General features: G+C 38.5%; 2 protein-coding genes across 2 annotated transcripts; one reads left to right on the top strand and one right to left on the bottom strand.

Moving 5' to 3' along the window:
- Positions 1 to 30: 30 nt before the first annotated feature.
- orc5 (origin recognition complex subunit 5) lies at positions 31 to 9,958 on the top strand. Its single transcript, XM_022749176.1, has 14 exons — positions 31 to 166; positions 840 to 932; positions 2,327 to 2,512; positions 2,890 to 2,964; positions 4,506 to 4,617; positions 4,951 to 5,081; positions 5,205 to 5,253; positions 6,806 to 6,896; positions 7,046 to 7,101; positions 7,388 to 7,500; positions 8,053 to 8,100; positions 8,188 to 8,298; positions 9,500 to 9,612; positions 9,715 to 9,958. Exons 1-14 carry the CDS (start codon positions 53 to 55, stop codon positions 9,758 to 9,760), a joined length of 1,338 nt encoding a protein of 445 aa, XP_022604897.1. The 5' UTR covers positions 31 to 52; the 3' UTR covers positions 9,761 to 9,958.
- A 1,022-nt stretch (positions 9,959 to 10,980) lies between these two features.
- On the bottom strand, positions 10,981 to 14,873 carry LOC111224630 (guanylyl cyclase-activating protein 1-like). The gene is made up of 4 exons (XM_022749179.1): positions 14,532 to 14,873; positions 12,723 to 12,872; positions 12,547 to 12,640; positions 10,981 to 11,948 (listed from the first exon to the last, which is right to left on the bottom strand). Exons 1-4 carry the CDS (start codon positions 14,727 to 14,729, stop codon positions 11,821 to 11,823), a joined length of 570 nt encoding a protein of 189 aa, XP_022604900.1. The 5' UTR covers positions 14,730 to 14,873; the 3' UTR covers positions 10,981 to 11,820.
- Between the last annotated feature and the right edge of the window lie 4,407 nt (positions 14,874 to 19,280).

Below are 19,280 nucleotides of genomic sequence, written 5' to 3' on the forward strand. Positions count from 1 at the left end.
CTTCGTGGTGTAACAATACACGGTGTTGACATTGGAAGTACGAAAAAACAGGATGACGGCGTTGTTACGGCAGCAAGGATATGAGGAGGAGAGGCTGCAGAGAGCCGCAGAGCTTCTGCCCTGCAGAGAGGTCCAGGCGGGAGTGCTGCTGTCGCTAATGGGACAAGTACGTTCACCTGTAAAGCTTTTAAATGTCAGCACAGGAGCAGGGGTTGGCCTAGCATTTACAGGAAGCTAGCTTGAAAATTCTTAAAAACACTGATTTCAAGTAGTGAAAGGTAATAAAATATCTAACATATCATTTACAAAGGTCTTCAATATTTGACTCACTTTCATTTTGCTTTATTTTAACAAAAATGTTAGGAAAATCTCCAATGCCATTGTTCCAGACTATCTCTCCATCTATTCCAGTCCAGTTTGGAGCTGGCTTTGTGTTGATTACTATTTTTAGATTTTTTTTCAATATTCTTTTGGTAGAGGATGAATTGTTTGTCATTAGATCCCCGGTGCCAGAATAATATGAACTGATAGGCTTGGGTTTAATAATCACCAGAGATCCTTCTGCATTCATCTCAAGAGGAACAGTTACAGCCTAATTGGAATTTTTCAATCATATCAACTTATCAATTTGTTAAGGATATTAAGAGACTGCTTGATAACTAAGAATGTCTTTGCAATTAATTACTGCCAACAACACTGGATTTACTTTGTTGATGAAAACGGGGTTGATGTTAGTTAGGAACACGGTAAAAGGGAGACCTTGTTTAATAAATTGTAATTGATCATAATGGAATATTGCTATTATACTCTGTAAAAGGTGTTGTATTTGGTTCCTGCAGCCGCAGCAGTACAGCTACCCTTCAATCTTCATCTACGGTCATCGGGCTTCAGGGAAGAGTCATGTGATGCAAGTTTTGCTGAAGGAACTTGAGGTGAGACAGAAACAGTTGCAGTCCAGGTCTAAATGGTGTTTTTATGTGTAGATGTACAGGATGGAGTTGATCCAATTTTGCTATCGAAATGATAAATAATTTCCCTTTGTCTACCTTTATCTCCAGACAACAGAAGTGTGTTAAGGGACAAACCATTAATCAGGCCTGTGTCAGTAGCTTCTTAACACGAAAGAGTTTGACTCACTCACTTCTTTAAGCTCATGTAAACATTAAACAGATGCTGGCACTTGTGACATACAGAACTTTCTTTATTAGACCTCTGACTGAGTGCTTAGTCCTTGAAAATGTTGATTTTATCCAAAAAAAAAAAAAAAAGTTCTTGACAACATGATTCCTTTAAGAAATTTTATTGTGGCAGTGTATTTCAGAGAAATCTCATTTCCCCTTGCACAGGGAAGGTTTCTGTGTGGAGGCTTATATTTCCCTTCCTGATTTAAAATTCATGGATAGAATACTAGGTGTTGGATTTAGGGAAAAACTTAACTATCTTACTGCAAATCTTTTTGTATGAATTAAATATAAAGAGCAAAGCTTTCCAGATCCTCAGTGATGCTTCCCACCCTTTGCACCTGCACTTGGATTTTTATCCTCATGGAGATGCCATAAACAAGTAACAGCCCCCAAGTGAATTATACATAATGTATTGAGATCTTTCTTGACTAACATCACAAGCATATAGTCCTTGTCTTTTTGATTTTGTGTACCTTTTTTTAAGGTCATGTTGTTTGTTAATACTGTGCTCTTGCTGTTTTCCCTTTCCATGTGGTGAACCCAATTTTTTACAACATAAACAATGAAGTTCCTAAGTAGCTAACTAGTACTGAAACTAACTATCATTTTCATTATTGATTAATCTGATTATTCAATAACGAAAGAGATTATTTTCTAGATGAATTGTTTATTCTATAAAATTTAAAAGATAATGGGAAAAAAAAGCCCCTCACAATTTCTGAGATATCAAAGTGACATCTTCAAAATGCTTGTTTCACTCAACCAACAGTCAAAAACGCAAAGATACTAGGTTCACTATCATATAAGACAAATAAAAACAGCAAATCAGCTCAAAAGTGAAAAAGATGGCACACCATCTAAGCAAAAAATGCCTGTAGAATTTCATATTTTATTAGAATAATAGCGATAAAGCAGCAAATCCTTTCATATGAGAAGTTGGAAGTAGCAAATGTTTGGCATTTTTCTTGAAAATGACTGAAACAATGAATAAATATAAAGATTGTTGAAGCTGTAACTAACTTATATGTGGTGTTAATTTAACATCACAGATCATCAGATTTTAAAGCTCACAGCGAAAGATGGAACCAGCACAACGTCACGACGTTTGTTAACTCTATCATTATTTCCCCTTCTCTCTGCAGCTGCCTCACGCTACAGTCAGCTGTGTCGAATGTGTTTCCGCCACGTTGCTGTTTGAACAAGTGCTGCTGTCCTTCTTTGGCTGCGAGGCTGCCTCACTGCTCCCCCGCAGTCCCTCCCTGTCTGACTTTGTACGCATCTACAGGCAGCAGTGCTCCCAGTCTCCTGCCAAGCAGACGCGATACATTGTGAGTGCCATGCACTTTACACTCAACCAGAAAATCACTCCTCACTTGGCACACCAAAACACTCTAATCCATGGCACGTCAAATTAGTTATTCTCTGGATGTGTCACTTAAATGTTTGTACAATAATATGATTAGTAGTGATAGCATATGCAAATGGCTGCTAAACAAAGCTCCAGATGCATTAGCCTGGAGAAAATAAGTGTGATTTCCAGCCAGCACAGGAGTGGGTTTAATCTAGTTTTTTGGCTTTATCATTATTTACATTTTAAAGTGAGCTTCCTGCAGAAAACACCAAGATAAAACACTCATTCACAACTTCTGTTTTATTGAGTATGGATGTTACAAAATGGGCTCAAACGTACACCTTTTTCTTTCAGGTAATGGAAAAAGCAGAGCTTTTGAGAGACACTGATGCCAATCTCCTCCCTGCTCTCCTGCGTCTTCAGGAACTGGTAAGAAAGTGCAGCCAGCTCTTTGTGTTATCTATCAACTGAGCCACTTTACTGTTGTTGCACTGTACGGATGATGAAGAGGGACTAGAAGAGCTTCCTTTGTAAAGAATGACCTTGAGCTGAGTTTGTGGAGCTCTTTAGTAAGGCTGTTAGGAAGGAAGGATGGTAGCCACTCACAGCATTTTAATTAAACACAGCAAAAGTTAAAAGACTGATTATTTCTGTGATTGTTTGTGTTTTATTCCTGTGAAAACTGACTGTTCTCTGGTGGATTGTGGGTGTTAAGAGGAATCCGTCTTTTTAATGTCATGCTGCTTCGGTGCTGCCACACAGGATTTTGAAGTGATAATTAGGATGCAGATTCACATGTTCGTGATTGATGACAGGATGATGAAGGGTTGTTGTGTCTCTAAAGTATATTATTAATATCATTCTGGCCTCTGTAGAAAGGTTTACAGGAAGGCTTTACTGATTATGGTTTGGGTATATTTAATTATAGTGGCAGAAAGGAACAGGTAGAGGTTAGAGTATGTGTTCTCTGTTTGTAAGTGTCTTATTGACATGTACAGATCATGTTGATCTGATCTGATTCAAACTTTTTCTTATCTTTACATAGTTAGGAAAAGAACTCTGTCGTAGTTTTTCTCCCAAATTGGTTCAGCCCGCCAAATGTCAGCTCTTACTGAATTAGTACCGAGTACTGATCTGATAACCAGTGCTCTCTTTTTCCCAAATTTTACGATCTGCATACCTCTCTGGGCTTAACTGGCAGGGATAGTTTTTATTTAATGTAAAACCAGGAACTGCTGTGGCTCTAAAAAATGAGTCGGCAGCCTGACATGACTGACTGAATGTGACTGATAATGACACTGATGAAGAAATTGTATTAAATGTGGCTTGGTAACGTTATGCACGATATCTGATCTAGAGCTGAAACGAGTTGTCAGCTCAGTCAATTAAACTATTCTGGTAATTGATTAATCTTTGAAGCCTTTTTAAGCAACAATACCAGACATTTTCTAATTCCAGCCTCTCAAATGTGAGGATTTGCTGCTTCCCTATGATTAATATCTTTGTAAATTAAAAATCTTTGGGGTTTCTACTGTTGGCTTGACAAAAGTTGAAGTTGTCAGTTTGGGCTATGGGAAATCTTGATGGGCATTTTTGACTGTTTTATGATATTTTATAGACCAAACGATTGGTACATCCCTAATACAGCATTGTAGTATTGCATGAGAAGATCAATATTGTATCATTGTTGTTTTGTCTGAGATACTGACATGTTTTGTGATCCATTTCTGATAAAGCCCCTTTCCCAAGTTAAACTTTATTGTCCCCAAAGGGACAAAGGTATCTTTTTATATTGTGAGGAGGGTAAAAAGCATTCATTTAGATATATGAAACGCATAAATTCGAGGAGTTAGCACTGTCTGTACCCATCGGAGAGACTCACTGACTTGTAAACAGTAGAAGTGAGTATACTTGTTGTATAAAACCTCTATCATACGGCATATGTGTAAATACATACATCTGTTCTTCAGGTTGAGGACAACATTACTGTCATCCTGCTCAGTGAAATCGCCTGGGACAAGTTCAGACCGAACACGGGCTGTTTCGAGCCGCTTCTGCTCCATTTCCCCGACTACAGTAAAGGTATTATCATCCTCACACACGCTACATCAGCCAGCATCATGAATAACTCTCACCGCACCGCATAGTCATAACGCACACTTGGCAGATGCAGTGTGATGAGATGTGAGATTTTGTACCTGTGATTTTGTTCTAACACTTGAGGCAGCGGCTGTGGAGGAGTATTGCATTATAAAACACCACTGTATAAATTCAACACTTAGAGGGAGTGAATCATTGTACTTGGTATGTGAGAATCTCTAGCTGGTTTGGGAGAGATGTAACTTATGATATCTCAGTGTTTGTGTTCCTGTGATAAAACTGCTTCTAAATATAGTCCGTGTCCATTATTCACAGGTGAGCTGCAGCAGATCTTGTCCCAGGACAGGCATCCGTCATATTCAGCTGAGTTTTACTCATCATACATCAACATCCTGCTGGGAGTCTTTTACTCGGTCTGTCGGGACCTCAGAGAGCTTCGGCACCTGGTCAGACACACACCAACACACACACACCTTCATAAGTCAGTGACGATTTTTCACAGTTTGGATTTTCTTCCAGTCTTGCATCATTGATTTCTCTTTTCTTTTTTTTTTCTTTTTTTCAACCAGGCTGCCCTCAATTTTTCAAAGTTCTGTGAGCCTTTGGCAGAAGGAAAAGGTAATGCATAAAGGAGTATTCATTCATCTGACAGATGATCAATATTTGTATATATTTTACCCCTTTTTCTTTGTGTTCATTTGAAGAGAGATATTTCTGTCATGTTGAGGCGAACTTCGGCCATTTTAACTTTTCTGTATTTATTTTTTTAAAGCTGCATTAATGATTTTTTTGGCCTCTTGAGGGAAACAGAACAAGCTGTAAACACAACATTGACAGATTATTACCCTATTAGGTTGGTATGGTGACCTTGCCTGGTTACACATCCTTTAGACACTAAACAACATCATCATTCAGTTGTAGATATGTTTGTCTTCCCTTGAGAAATGCAAAGCCAGGCTTACGGTCGATGTAGATAATCTACTGCATACGTTTTGATCCATGTTTGATATCACCACCACAGCACTAGACGGACGACTGCAACTTAACTGAAGATAAACATTACAAACTTTGTAAAGACCGACGTTATGGCAGGACTGTTGTATTGGACTGCATAATATTGAACAGGTGTTCCTAATAAAGGGGCCACTGTATATATTCGCCACAGTAACTGTGTTTACATTTGTTCATTAATTCTGTAATACAAGGTTGACCACAGTTCTTGCGCTCCCCTATATGATATCTCCACAGTTTGTGAAAGTTTTTGAAAATAGACATAAATAGACATGGGTCATTGAAAGTGCTTTAGTTTATATATTATATATTTTCTTATTTATTTATTTATTTTTAAGTTAATGTTGGTAAATAAATGTTGTGGTCTGCATGTGTGTAATAGACCACATTGTCTGCCTTCACTGTAAAACAACACAACTGAGAACTGTTCACACATTCAAGCCTCCCTCTGTTTAATTGTCTATGAGCTTCTTTAAAGTTCTGCTAGTTCTCATTATAAAAAAAAGACTTAGTGTCATAACAGTAATTGACATTGATTCATGTCTCAGAGAATGCCATGTTTGGTCCTTGAACTTATTGGGAATTGGGCCAGGAAAGTCCTTGAAAGATCCTTGAATCTGATGTTAAAGAGGGTGTGAGAACCCTGAGAAATGAAGTGTAAGTCCAAAAAACACTGTTCTTTAGCTCTGTTGTGGTCTCCTCCTGGTCTGGTATGACAAAAATATCTGGATCTTTAGCTGCCAGACATTCACTTTACTTCACCAGCTAGTTGCTAAATTTATCAGTGAGACATTTGGTGCTGTGCAGGTGGTGTACAGTCACTTTATCATAGCCTGTTTTTTTGTTTTTGTCTTTTTTTGCTGAAAATAGCTGAAATGAGGGCTGTGAGACCAGAGTCTGAGGACATAAACACAAAAAATAAACTAAAAGAGGCTGAAGTGCCATAGAAATCACATGAACTGTGCAGTCGAGTGATTATTCTCTGTGGGTTCATCACTTTCATTTGATCTGTTGTTGATATAAAAATATTGATGAAGTTGTTTTTCCTATCCATTTATGATTACATCCCTTCTATTGATAATGGAAGTGAACATTGGCTCATCACAAGTTATTATGTTGGTTTTCTCTGTAATGTTGCTTTATTTTTCATGTGTTTTAGTGAAAGAGACTGACACACACAAGCTGTGGAGGAACATAGAGCCTCATTTGAAAAAAGCCATGCAGACAGTTTATCTCCGAGAAGTGTCCAGGTTTGTCCAATCAAACAGTCAAACTTGATCAAATGACTCAGTCTTGTAATGTGGCTCTCATGCTGAGCACTAGGCCAAAAATATGTGATTATTGTTTCTGTGGTTTCTTACCATTGTTGTGTTTGTATTTCTCTCTTTTACCTCTCCAGTGTTCAGTGGGAGCAGATGCAGCAAATGGAGGAGAAGGAAACTGGAGCCTTGAGAGGTACCAACACACACTGAGCGCTGTTGCACTTGATGATGTAACGCGATTGCAGAGCAGATGTTAAACTGTAAACCAAGTGATAGGGTGCAGTGACACTGTGGATTCATGCTGAAATTGTGATATTTTTCCTGTGCAGTTGAAACCTTGTAATAGCCTATTAGTCCATCGCACCAAAAATAATACATTACCATCGTACTGTGTGAATCCACGCGTGCCTTTTTATTTTTAGATTTTCGGATACACAGCATGTCTGAACGACTGCTGACTTATTTCCCTCCTTCCAAAGGTTTATCTGCTCACACTCACGTTGAACTGCCTTATTACTCCAAGTTCCTGTTGATTGCTGCCTACCTGGCATCCTACAACCCTGCACGCACAGACAAACGCTTTTTCGTCAAGGTAGGAATATGTTTTTGGTGAGGGGGGTAATTTCCCTCTATTAGACAGAGGACAGTATAGAGGTGACAGAACAGCGGGGGAGAGAGAGATGGGGGATGATATGCGACAAAAGTCCTCAGCAATACTGGATCCAGGGCCTGTTTTACAAAAGTGATTTGCAAGCATACACACATCCCAAGTGACAACAGTGTCACTCGCTAATTGTCGATAAATGGATTGGAAAAATGGCATTTGATTTGTTTAATGAAACATTTCAAAATTAACAGGACAGCAGATTATCTCATGTTACACCCCATGATCTCTTAGTCCAAAAAAACGCCTCAGTAATTTTGTCTTTAAAGATTTTACAATTCCCGTGGTGTCTCCTGTTAAAATTATGCATCTGTGGGTTTTCCAAATCGATGGTCTGAGGATAGAGGATGTCACATGTTGTACAGATTAAAAACCCTTTTTGACAAATCTTCAATTTATGGTTTTGGGCTATATGAATAAAAAAATGATTTGATTTATGTGACTTAATGTGTTCATCGTCCTTCTGTTTCCTCCCAACAGCACCACGGTAAAATAAGAAAAACAAACTTCTTGAAGAAAAATGAAAAGGTGATGATCGTAACATAACACTGCCTTTCTTCTTTGTTTGTTTCCCATCACATATAACTTGACATAATGAATGCCATTATCTTTCAGACTAGTAACCACCTTCTGGGGCCCAAGCCTTTCCCTCTAGACCGCCTTCTCGCCATTTTCTACAGCGTGGTGGACAGCAGAGTCGCCCCCACTGCCAGTATATTCTCTCAGGTAAGAGTCCAATGAGCTGCTGCGGTCGCAATTAGACTCCACATTTGAACTTTTGCATGATTTGTACCATGTTTCACTTAAACATTCAGAACATGTTGCACAGATACAGTTAAGATTAACCCTGAAGAAAACATTTATCTGTTGATGGTGGGGATGGACTGTAACAGTGGTGGGCAAATAGCAGCCTGTGAGCCAAAGTCGGCTCTTCAGCAAAGATATTTGTCCCCTGAGTTTTTACTGTCACAGTTGACATTAATACTTTTAGAGGGTTTTTCGTAAATCTGCTGTAGACAACAACATTACTACAAGGACCATTAAATTGTAATACATACAAGCTTGTTACATCTAATATCAGGATGCTGATATATTTACCAGACGAATACCACAGACAACTAATGAAATTACTTTATTTAAACAGTAAGTAAGTAAAAACAGTTTTAATTCCTCAGCTTTAGCCTGTTTGTTTCTCACAAATAGTGACAATCTAGAAGAAATGCTGTGATAATGAGTGTGTTAATTTTTAAGGCGACAACAACAACAGCAGCAGAAGCACTTTTATATATATATATTCCACCATGCTTGTACAACTCCTGGAAAAAAACTATAATGTCCTTGTAAAATATAAGACAAATTAAACTCTACTTATGTGTCCCAAGATACTAAAATGATCCACTGTTGCTGCCATTGTACTGAGTTAACTGAGCTCTGTAGCGGGGGAATTTCACCCCTCATTTAGTCCTGTAGAGGTTGTACTCTTTCTTCATGATTGTGACTCCCAGGAACCCTCATGGTTCTGTACAGATGCTCCAACCGAGCATAGAAAAACATTTAATTTCATGCTTTTCCCCACATTTCCCAGATAAGCAAATGAAAGAGAATATGCACTATATAATCCGAGGATTTTAGATGATTATTTTTCCCATTTCTATGGGCAGATGTAGTACTATTTTATGTCCAATCAAGCCTAATGACCAGTGTCGCAGACGAGAGACTTTTCTACACATGTAGTCATGAGCTTCGGGATCTGTGGCCAAATACCGATCTATTTATGGCTTTGAGCATGAAATGGTTTTAGGAAATTAGGCTCAACCCATATCTGTGCAACTTGCGGTCATCATTGAGTGCCTCTGCATCAAAGTGTGAGAGTGTTTAAAGAAGTGGAACAGAGAGTTATTTTGTTTTTTCTCTATTCCCCATTTAGATCTCCTCTCTGGTGACCTTACAGCTGTTGACTCAGGTCAGTCATGACGACCAGCTCGATGCCCCAAAGTACAAATGTGCTGTTTCCATGGACTTCATCTGCGCCATATCCAGGTGTGTGTTCATCTTTGTTATTAATCATGATTGAAACTGACTGAATTCTTCAGGGGAAATGACCTCTTACAGTTTTGTTCTTCGGTGTGATTCATCTCCCAGGACGGTGAACTTTGACATTGTCAAGTATCTGTACGACTTCCTGTGAGCCTGCAGTGAGTGAAGGAGAGACGACACCCTGTGACAGTAAGACAAAGGGGGATTTCTCACCACAAGAACACACCTCAGGACAAGCATTTGGCAAAATATGTGGCGGGAGAATTAATCCAATTATGTCACTGCCCCCTTGTGGTTGATAAATGAGCTTTATCCTGTAGAGTTTCTGTGCCTCCAACCATGTTAAATATCTACATAGTACAAAATAAATGCCATATTGGCAAGTTGACTTTATCTTGGTTTAGTTTTGTTAAAAGACTTGATGTTTGATATTTATCAATAGGAAATATTCAAAAAGAGTCTTACTATAGTTCAGACTTATTTTCTTTTATTATAATTCAAAAACATCCAGTGTACTGTAATGTACCAGTGGGATTAATGCAAATATTCACAGTTCCTCATGCTTCAAGCAATGCATTATTAGATCATGGTGCAGCTGTACTATTTTTGCCTGACACAGAGTGACCCTGGCACCATGCAGGTGAATCATCGTCCTTGCTCAAAGGGAGGATTTTGTTTCTGTGATGTGTTTACACCCTGTTGTAGGAGGGCACTGACGTCAGCGGATACTGTTAATATAATGGTGAGAATTCACTCATCCTCATTTAACCTTTGAACAGTAAACTAGACCAGTGGTTCCCAACGTTTTGGGCTTGTGAACGTTAAGAACAAACCAATGTCAATTGTGACCTCCTGTAATCAGTCAAGTTTTCTTCTTCTTTCTCTTCTCCATTTCTTTCATTTCTTCCAAATCTCTCTTTTTTTTCTTTCTTTTTTTAAATCATTTTTGAAAGGCATGAAACACTTACCTACCATAAGGAGGAATCAAAGAGTAGAGGAAATATTGGGGGAAAAAAATACATTTTTGTTGTTAAATTACCTTAGAAGATGAAAATCTGTCGTTGAAGTGACGCCTCATAGAAATATGTCACTTTTGATAAGGAGTCTTGAGTTGACTCTCTTTCAAGGTTCAGACGCCTGGTTGGGAACCACTGCTCTATATCTCAACTTAACAATTTCCTCTAACTTTGAAATTTATTATAATTCCTGCTACTTCTTGTTGTTGTTGTTCCTCAGATTTAAAATGCACTCTTTACATTTCCTGGGGTATAATGGGATGCGTCAGGCTGAACTACAGCTGACTGAATGTTGTGTAGAAGCTGCAGTACCTGCAATACTTATCCAGAACATTTAACAGAAACGTTACACAGCTGATTTTAAGTGTTTGTTTTTATTGTACAAATAAGCAAAAGCTGAGAAAAACACATTCTGCAGTCTTCCAACAGAAGGCACCAGTCGAGCGTAGCCAACAAACATAACAAAGGTAATCTATATCTGTATTTAATGCTGAATTGGAAGCAAATCACTCAGCCAAAGAAACACCCACACACACTTGTTACAAAACCACAAGCCAGTAGTTTGCCTTTTGCCTCCTCTTAAATTATTTCAAACATTAAAAAAAAGTTAAAACATAAAAAAGGTAAACATTTGAGAATTTTATTTTGCATACTACTAAATCTCTCCAGAAACTTTCACCTGTTCCTGTATCCAGCCAGGGACTTGATCGAATTAGCATGGAGTGTCTCAGCTTCCTCCCGTAAACCCCACAGGCAAGAACGGGTAAATAGAGATTTGAGTAATTTTATGCAGAGGGACTCAGACTCAGAAAAAAAAGGATTTGGAAAGCATAGTTGAGTGCATATAATTGCCACTCTACTCAAATACCTCTCTCTTTTATCCCATGGGGGTATCTGAGGGTAAGTGGGCCATCTGAAGTTTCATCCCTTGTGCCAAACGTGGCTTTGGGAGAGCTCAGCATCATGAAGGACATTGGTCTGCAAAGGTTGACTGAGTCATCCAGGTGCATTTAAAGTGCATGTGTGTTACTCTTTTAGAGAATAAAAATGTGAAATATCAGTGTTAACAATTCACTGTCATCATATTAAATTGGATTCAATCTCGGCCTATAAATGACCTTTTTACCAGAGGTGACGTACTGAAGCTCTTGGGTTAGATCCCATATGAGGATGAGGTAATCGGACTGGACAGACCCTAAACGCTGTGCCTCCTGTTGTGGATCATGGCCACGATGTGGGTGAGGTCCAGACTTTTCATCATCACCTCCATGAAATCGGTGTCAGTGCGAGCACCGGCCACAAACTCCTCCAAGGAAAGCTCGCCTGTTGGAGGAGACAAAGATGATAATTACAAACATAAAAGCAAATGAATACTCCACTGATACAGTGTCACCATACTATAAAAGGTTTAGTTATTTATTTTTCAACAGTGATTTTTAACAGGTTATCTGCAGCTGATCTGTCTTCATAGGAGTGTTAATTCAGGAAATGCTCGTTTGGGTGACATCAGAGGGTTGGGACAAACAACCTATATGGTCGTTTAGGTTGGAGGACTTGTTGGATTTTGGACACAGCAGCAGTTACAAGTTAGTTAGTGACACTTATCAGATTTCATGCAGCTCCCTCTGCTGCCACAGTAGACTTGATGCAACTTTTTTCACTCCACAAGACCTTTAAACAGACTGATGTGTAAAATGGATGGAGTTATCCTTAAGTGTCTTACTTGCATCTTTTGTAAAGCTTTGTGGATTTTCTTTTTTTTATTATGTTAAACGGCCACCTACAGTATATCTTCTGTCTATGCTTGTTGTGTTGCCTGACTCAAAGACAGCACTGGAGCAGATAAATGTCTAAACACTCTCCACCCACCATCGATTTCTTTTAAAGTCTCTGTCTCCGCACAGCGCCAGTACACACTCACCATCTCCATTTATATCAATCCTGTCAAACACACTGTTGGTGAAATCCTCAGCGGTTGTTTCCTGATTTTCATTCCCATTGATTGCACGAATGGCCTGAAGGAAAGAGAATAAAATCAGTCTGCCACGTCGAGGCCAAGGCTTAAATGCATTGTGGACGATGAATGCTATACGTTACCTTTATGATGTTGAGGAGCTCGTGTCTGTCGATGCAGCCGTTTCCATCCACATCATAAAGTTTGAAATACCAGCGCAGCTTGTGCTCCATCTTTCCTCGCATCACCAGGCTCAGAGCTGCCACATACTCCATGAAGTCTATGTAGCCGTCCTGCAGAAACAAGCAGGGAGATGAGATTTGTACTCTCTTGTTCCTTGTCAAAACAGTATCAGACATCAAAAAAATAATTATGCATGACCATCTACTTATTATTCAACCAGCGTGATTCAAAGTGATAAATCAGTCGACCAGAGCTCCCATCCTTCATCTGAAAGAGATCCCCCTCATCTCAACTCCAAAAGCTATCTGTGTGATTGAAGCATGCCAGGGCGGAGGATTATCTGCAGGGACTGTCTGTGTCTCAACACGGGCAACAATCTTAGCATCAAAGCATTGTCTCAGAGATAATCTCACAGTTTAAATCATGCATAAAGATTACCATGGCCTTTTGCGAGCTGAGGGGGAGACTAAATATAGACGGTCTCAGACAGACATCCTGCCATGACCCTGTCACACACACTCAAAGACGCTCTTAAATGGGGTACAAGCTGATCCTGGGAGGTCGCGACATTGCCTGAGTGCTTGTGCATATTTCAGTGAACATGTGTCCCTGAATGAAAAAGATGTTTTTCAATTTGGGCAGCAAGTCAAAGAGTTATGTTTTCTGCTTTAGAACTTTAAACCGAACCTTAAACACTTTGACAATCATGCAACAAGCCTTCAACATCAATTAATCAATCACTTGATGACATAAAACAAATTTCGATAACCAATTAATCATTTCAGTCATTTTTCTGGCAAAAAGACCTAAAATGTTTTAGTTCTAATTCCTCAAATGTGATGATTTCAGACACTTTAACTTTTCAAAGATGTCAAAGAATTTAATATCTTTTCCTTTCAGACTGTTTTATGCAAGATTTCATCTTAGGCTGTGATGGGCATTTTTTAACTGATTTCTGACAGTAGAGCACATGATTAATCAAAACAAAACAAACAAACAAAAAAAGAGTATAACTGATGATGAAAATCATCATTATTTACATCTTTACATCCTTTATCTGTTATCTCCAAAGTACTGTGTATTAATGGGCTGCTTATTATGTTTTTTCATAGTTTAGATAAAATTGTAAATGGTGCTGAAACATTTAGTCAGTTGATCTGCAAACAGTTGATCTGAGGTTATTTTAATAATCAATTAAATGGTTAAGTCAATTTATTAAGTGAAAATGTCAAATATTTCTGGTTCCAGCCTCTGCAGAGTCAGGATTTGATGAAATATCTTTTCAAAATGTCTCTTTGGCATTGTTGTTTTTCGCTATTTTGAATTGGCACTATGGACATTTTCCACTATTATATAGTGATTATTCAAAAGAACAACCTATAAGATGAATAACATTTAAACATTTAAACATTTAAAGCTATAACAGAACCTATCCCTTCCAAACACTTAAAAGAGATTTGAGGACGCTGATGCACTGACTAGATATTTTTATGGTTCTTAAAAACTTACTTTAAGTAACCATTACTAGGTAAAGAACAAAAGAAATAAGAATAAAAAATAGAAGTTAATGTAAACAATTTGATGATGAAAGGGCAATACCTTTAAGGAAAAACAGCCAGCTAACAAAAATTAAACATGACATATTGTAAATCCCTAATTAAGGAATGGCTTCAGAAAGAGCCCCATCACACCCTCTCACTGTCACACTCCACAGTCGAGGAAAAGCCCTCTTGAATTTAATTTTGTAGTTAAAAAATGCATCATCTTACCTTGTTCATGTCAAACGTGCGGAACATCTGCTCTATGTAGGCGTTGGCCTCTGGGTCCAAACCTCGCAGCCCGAAGAACTGCTTGAACTCGTGCAGGGTGAGCTGACCCGAGGGGCACTCGGTCATGAACTTCTTGTACCAGAGGTGCATCTCCACCGCCTGCAGGTCGTCCACAGTGCTTCCTGTTGAGTTACCCATGTCTCTGACACCTGAGTGTGTGTGCAGATTAGGTATCTGGAGCCTTTTGCAGCTGGTGCACAAACCTCTCAGCCCACTTGGTCTACTGTGAAGCGAAGGTAATCCCTCTTCACAGTCACACAACGATGGGACTTAGGGTGAGAGAAGCTGCTGGTGGGGGCCTTTTGTAGCCGTCTGTGTTTGGGGTTGAGGTGATCCACGCCCCTCTGTGTCCTCCTTTGGTCTAATCGCTGACTGTAATCCAGGTAAACATGTAGATGATCGGCCTAATCCCCCCCATTAAAAGGGCAGGTTGCCTGTTCCACCTCTGCCCACGTTTACCCTGAGATGTGCTGACAAACACAATACAGCTTTCATCCCTCACATGGAGACGCAGGACTTCCAACACAATCATGCATCTTAGCTGAGGGGATACACTTTGCTCAGCATTTGCACTGAAACATGAGTGGTCCAGTTTTAATGTCCTTAGTGAAGACTAAGCACAATAGAAAACACACAACCCTAACTCAACTACACACTTAAAGGACAGGTTCACAGTTTTTCATGTCTGCCTTAAAACACTCAGGTTTCCATCTACATTGAAACAGATTCTGCTCGATCTAATCATCAAAGTAAGTGATGTGGGATAAAAATCACACAGTCCTGAAGCTGCAGCCGACCAAATTAGTCAGACCAAGTGGGTGTCTTCCAAATCTTTGGCCTTTTTAGTGCAAATTTCTGTTTTTGGAAGTATCCCTCTGCTGTGGCTCAACAGTGAAAACACTGTCAATGGAAACACGGAGTCTTTTATACTAAAAAGAACTTTAAACACCTCTTATTAACTTTGGATAAACTTTTGAATACATTTTTGACACTGGATTTTGTCCCCTTTCATTTACATTGTGCATTAGCAATAATGGTCAATATGGACAGAAGGAACAATTACAGCAACCAAAAGCTGTTTCAATGTACATATGGACACCTGACAATTGTTTTAAGATGGACTTATCTTTTGATTTACATACTGGATTCTTTCCATATAGTTGTAATGTTTAAATTCTTCTCTTGCTCTTGGTTAAAACCACTTGTCAGGTCAGTTAATTCACCATAGTTAAACTTTCAATGGGTACAAGGTAAAGCCAAATAAAGTTTTAATATTGCACATTTTGTTTACCTATTGTCTGTTGAGTCGTCTTGTGTGCTTGTAACTTTACATTTGACTGTACTTCTTGAGGTGTGTGTGATTATTCAAATATTCAACAGATGTTGATGGACAGAAAATTAATCTGCAATTTTGATTATTGATTTCATAATTTTAAGTCACTTTTTAAAAACAAAAAATATTTTTGAGTGTTCATCTTTTGTGATAGTTAACTTAATTCCCTTTGGGTCTGGATTGTTAGTTGGGCAAAACAAGCAATATGAAGATGTTGCCTTGGACTTGGACCTTGGAAATTGTGATGGATAGTTTACAATGTTTTTTTGTAATGCAAAGATTCAAGGACAAAACTAGAAGAAAAAAAATTACAAGACAGTTTGTAGAGAAATTTATTTGGATAGTATAGTCTGAAGCCAAGACGGCTTGACCCATGGCTGATTGGTACACTAACTGAACAAAGATTACAGTTTGAAATTAACATCGAAACACCATTTGATCTCTTAGTTATGACTCCTTTGTTACGACAATCTTGCAATATACTTGAAAGCGTAAGTGTATTAGTTGTATTTAGCAGCTATGAATGCAGTTAATAATGACAACAGCATTGTTACAACTTGCTAATGTGCTATCACTGATTAATAAAAAAAACATAAATATGTCAGTGGTTAAATTTCACTCTAAATGCATGAACAATCAAAATATATCTATAATACAAAAGTAAAAATAAAAACTTCATTAGTAAATGCAGCTGTGGGTCACTTTAAAGCAATAATTCACTTTTTGTTTTTTCTCACATCGACATTCCAAGAATGATAAACATCTGATATTAGTTGCCTCTGAAATACATTCAGCAGAAGTGTGAAAGAAGTGTGTTTCCTTCTGGCCGTAAAACTTGCAACAGAAGAAATAGTCTCAGAAAAACAGAAAAACCACAGGATGCAGCACCTCCACAGTTTACTGGTCTAGCCAGTGTGATGGCTCATCATTCATTCATGTCTGAACAGAAGAGGAACTGGCCAATGTTTGCCAAAAAAAAAACCAACAAAAAAAACACATTACAGTACAATTACATATTGTATATACTTCAAAGACACAGATGTAAAAAAATAAATTTGGCTGTTAATGCAATGATGTATTCTTCATTTAACGTTCAATCAAAAATTCGATCCTGCCCCTGCTCTAGTGCAATAATGTAGTTTTGAATACAGTATGCTTCCATCATATTTTACTGTAGTTTGCATTACCCTGTGACACTTTTGCATAACAGTCATATAAACAGGTATGAGGGATGAATGGCAGCAACAGGCTATGTCTACCAAATAGCCCGAAATGTAGTTTCCAACATTTTGGAAGAGCTTTTCCTGATGATAACAAAACATAGAATGTACAAATAACAACACATACAAATATAACACTAGTAAGACTAACAATGTAACAAATAGCTATGTTTTAGGAGCTTAAAAAAGTAAAAAGCTATAATATTTCAGACTTCAGTAAGGCCTCATTTTCATTCATCATCAAGCATCATTTATGCTTCATATTCAGTTTTTAAAAGTTAACCCCCTCAGCTTTAGTCTACTGTTTGTTGCTGTCTCACATTGGCATTTTGCCAATAAAACACTGTCAGACACTGTCACTGTGGCTCCATATCAGAGCTCGTACAGATCTCTCTGGCCCCACCAGTGACACTTTTCCTCTTCCCCCAGTGCAGATGTCTGTAGATGGAGTCAAATGCTGACACTGTGTAGCGTGCAAACAGGCTGGTCCACCTCACAGCCTCCACCATCCACTGCACAGTGCGTCCCACAAAGGCCACAAACACTGTGGTGTAGTGGACGAGTAGCAGCAGACTCCTCCCCAGCTGCCTTCCATGATTAATGATCAGGTTGACTCTTTGGTCATGTCCTGCCATCGTTATACTTCCTTCTGTGTTCTTCCAGATGGTGAAGGGTCAAATTATATGTATTTTTAGTTGGTGCTCATTTTTCGTTTTTTGTAGTGTATATATTTATGCCGATGCTCCCTAGAAAGGATTCGAAGCTGGGAAATTTGCAGACAGTCCCTTACATACGCAGATCCCTGCTGTCCAATCAGTGCAGAGGAAGTTTTGTTTCCGGGAATGTTTGGTGATGTGGCTATGCTCAGAAATCCATCCGAGGAAAAATATCAAATAAAAACCAGATACGTTTACCTGGGAAGCACTCGCACAGGTGAGTCAAAGGTCCTTTGTTTTAAAAAATACACCACTCGCCGGGCTGTACCTCGGAGCTGTCATGCACTGAGTAGAGAAACTCAGCGGAGCAGGTTTTAAAGAATCGCTCCTTATTTACGAGTTATTGGCGTTAGCCGGCTAAGCTAACTTAACTGTATCGTGGAAACTACAGTCAGAGTAAGCAGCGGATGTTTTCACCAGGCATCCTGTTCACGGCACCGTTTCTTAATCTTCAAATGTGTCTACTGTGCTTTGAAGATATAGGTGTCCAGCCGCTGGGAAAGTTTGCCGTCTATTTTCGCGTTAGCTAGGTATAATCTTTGCTGTTCACAAAAAGAGTGACGCAGCCGCAGTGGAGTGTCCTACAGGTTCGGAAAGACTCGGCTCAATTCGGCTAGGCTTGGAGAAAAGCGGATAGGGGTCTCTGACAATGTGTTGCTTTGGACAAGGGGCAAAAAGTAAGAAATGTTATAAAATGTGTTTCTGTTTCTCTCTGATTATTAAAAAATCCCACTTCTTAAATCTGTACTATTATCGTACAATATATAACAACTTAATATACATATTAACCAAATACATTATTATATTAAAACGTACTATGTTGTCAAAATCCTGCTTTTCATTGACCTTTTTTAGGCCCAGTTTGTAGTCTGTTTTGAAATGTAATTTGTCCAACAATTATTTTAATAACCGGTTAATCTGGATATTATTTGCTCAATTTATTGAGTAATCATTTGGCCTATGATATAAAATTACTCTACCACACTACACTACACTACACTACATAACCAAAAGATATTTATTACTACATAAAACAAAATGTTCACAACTGATACCTGGAACCATTTTGGTATTTTTTTACTTGACAAGTTACTTAAAAGATTAATTAATTATAAGGTAGTTGCCCATTATCCTTCTCTTGATCATCTAATTGATTTATTGACTAATTGTCTCAGCTGTGGTGATTGGTAATGCCATAAAATAGACATAATCGCCTCACCACAAGCTGTTCTTGAGCATTCAAATTTTTATTTTTCTGAGCACGTTAAGGGCTTGGAAAGTTGATATCAAAAGATCATTCTTGACCTTCATTCAACTTCATCTCTGGAGGAAGACAGCAGCTACTGAAGGAAATTTATAGTGGGATTGTCTCCAAGGTCAATAATGAACTTTCAATGTCACATCTATAAAACTGTGTCAT

Source organism: Seriola dumerili, unplaced genomic scaffold (assembly GCF_002260705.1).
Source record: "Seriola dumerili isolate Sdu_G_001 unplaced genomic scaffold, Sdu_1.0 BDQW01000138.1, whole genome shotgun sequence".
Classification (NCBI taxonomy): Eukaryota; Metazoa; Chordata; class Actinopteri; order Carangiformes; family Carangidae; genus Seriola; species Seriola dumerili.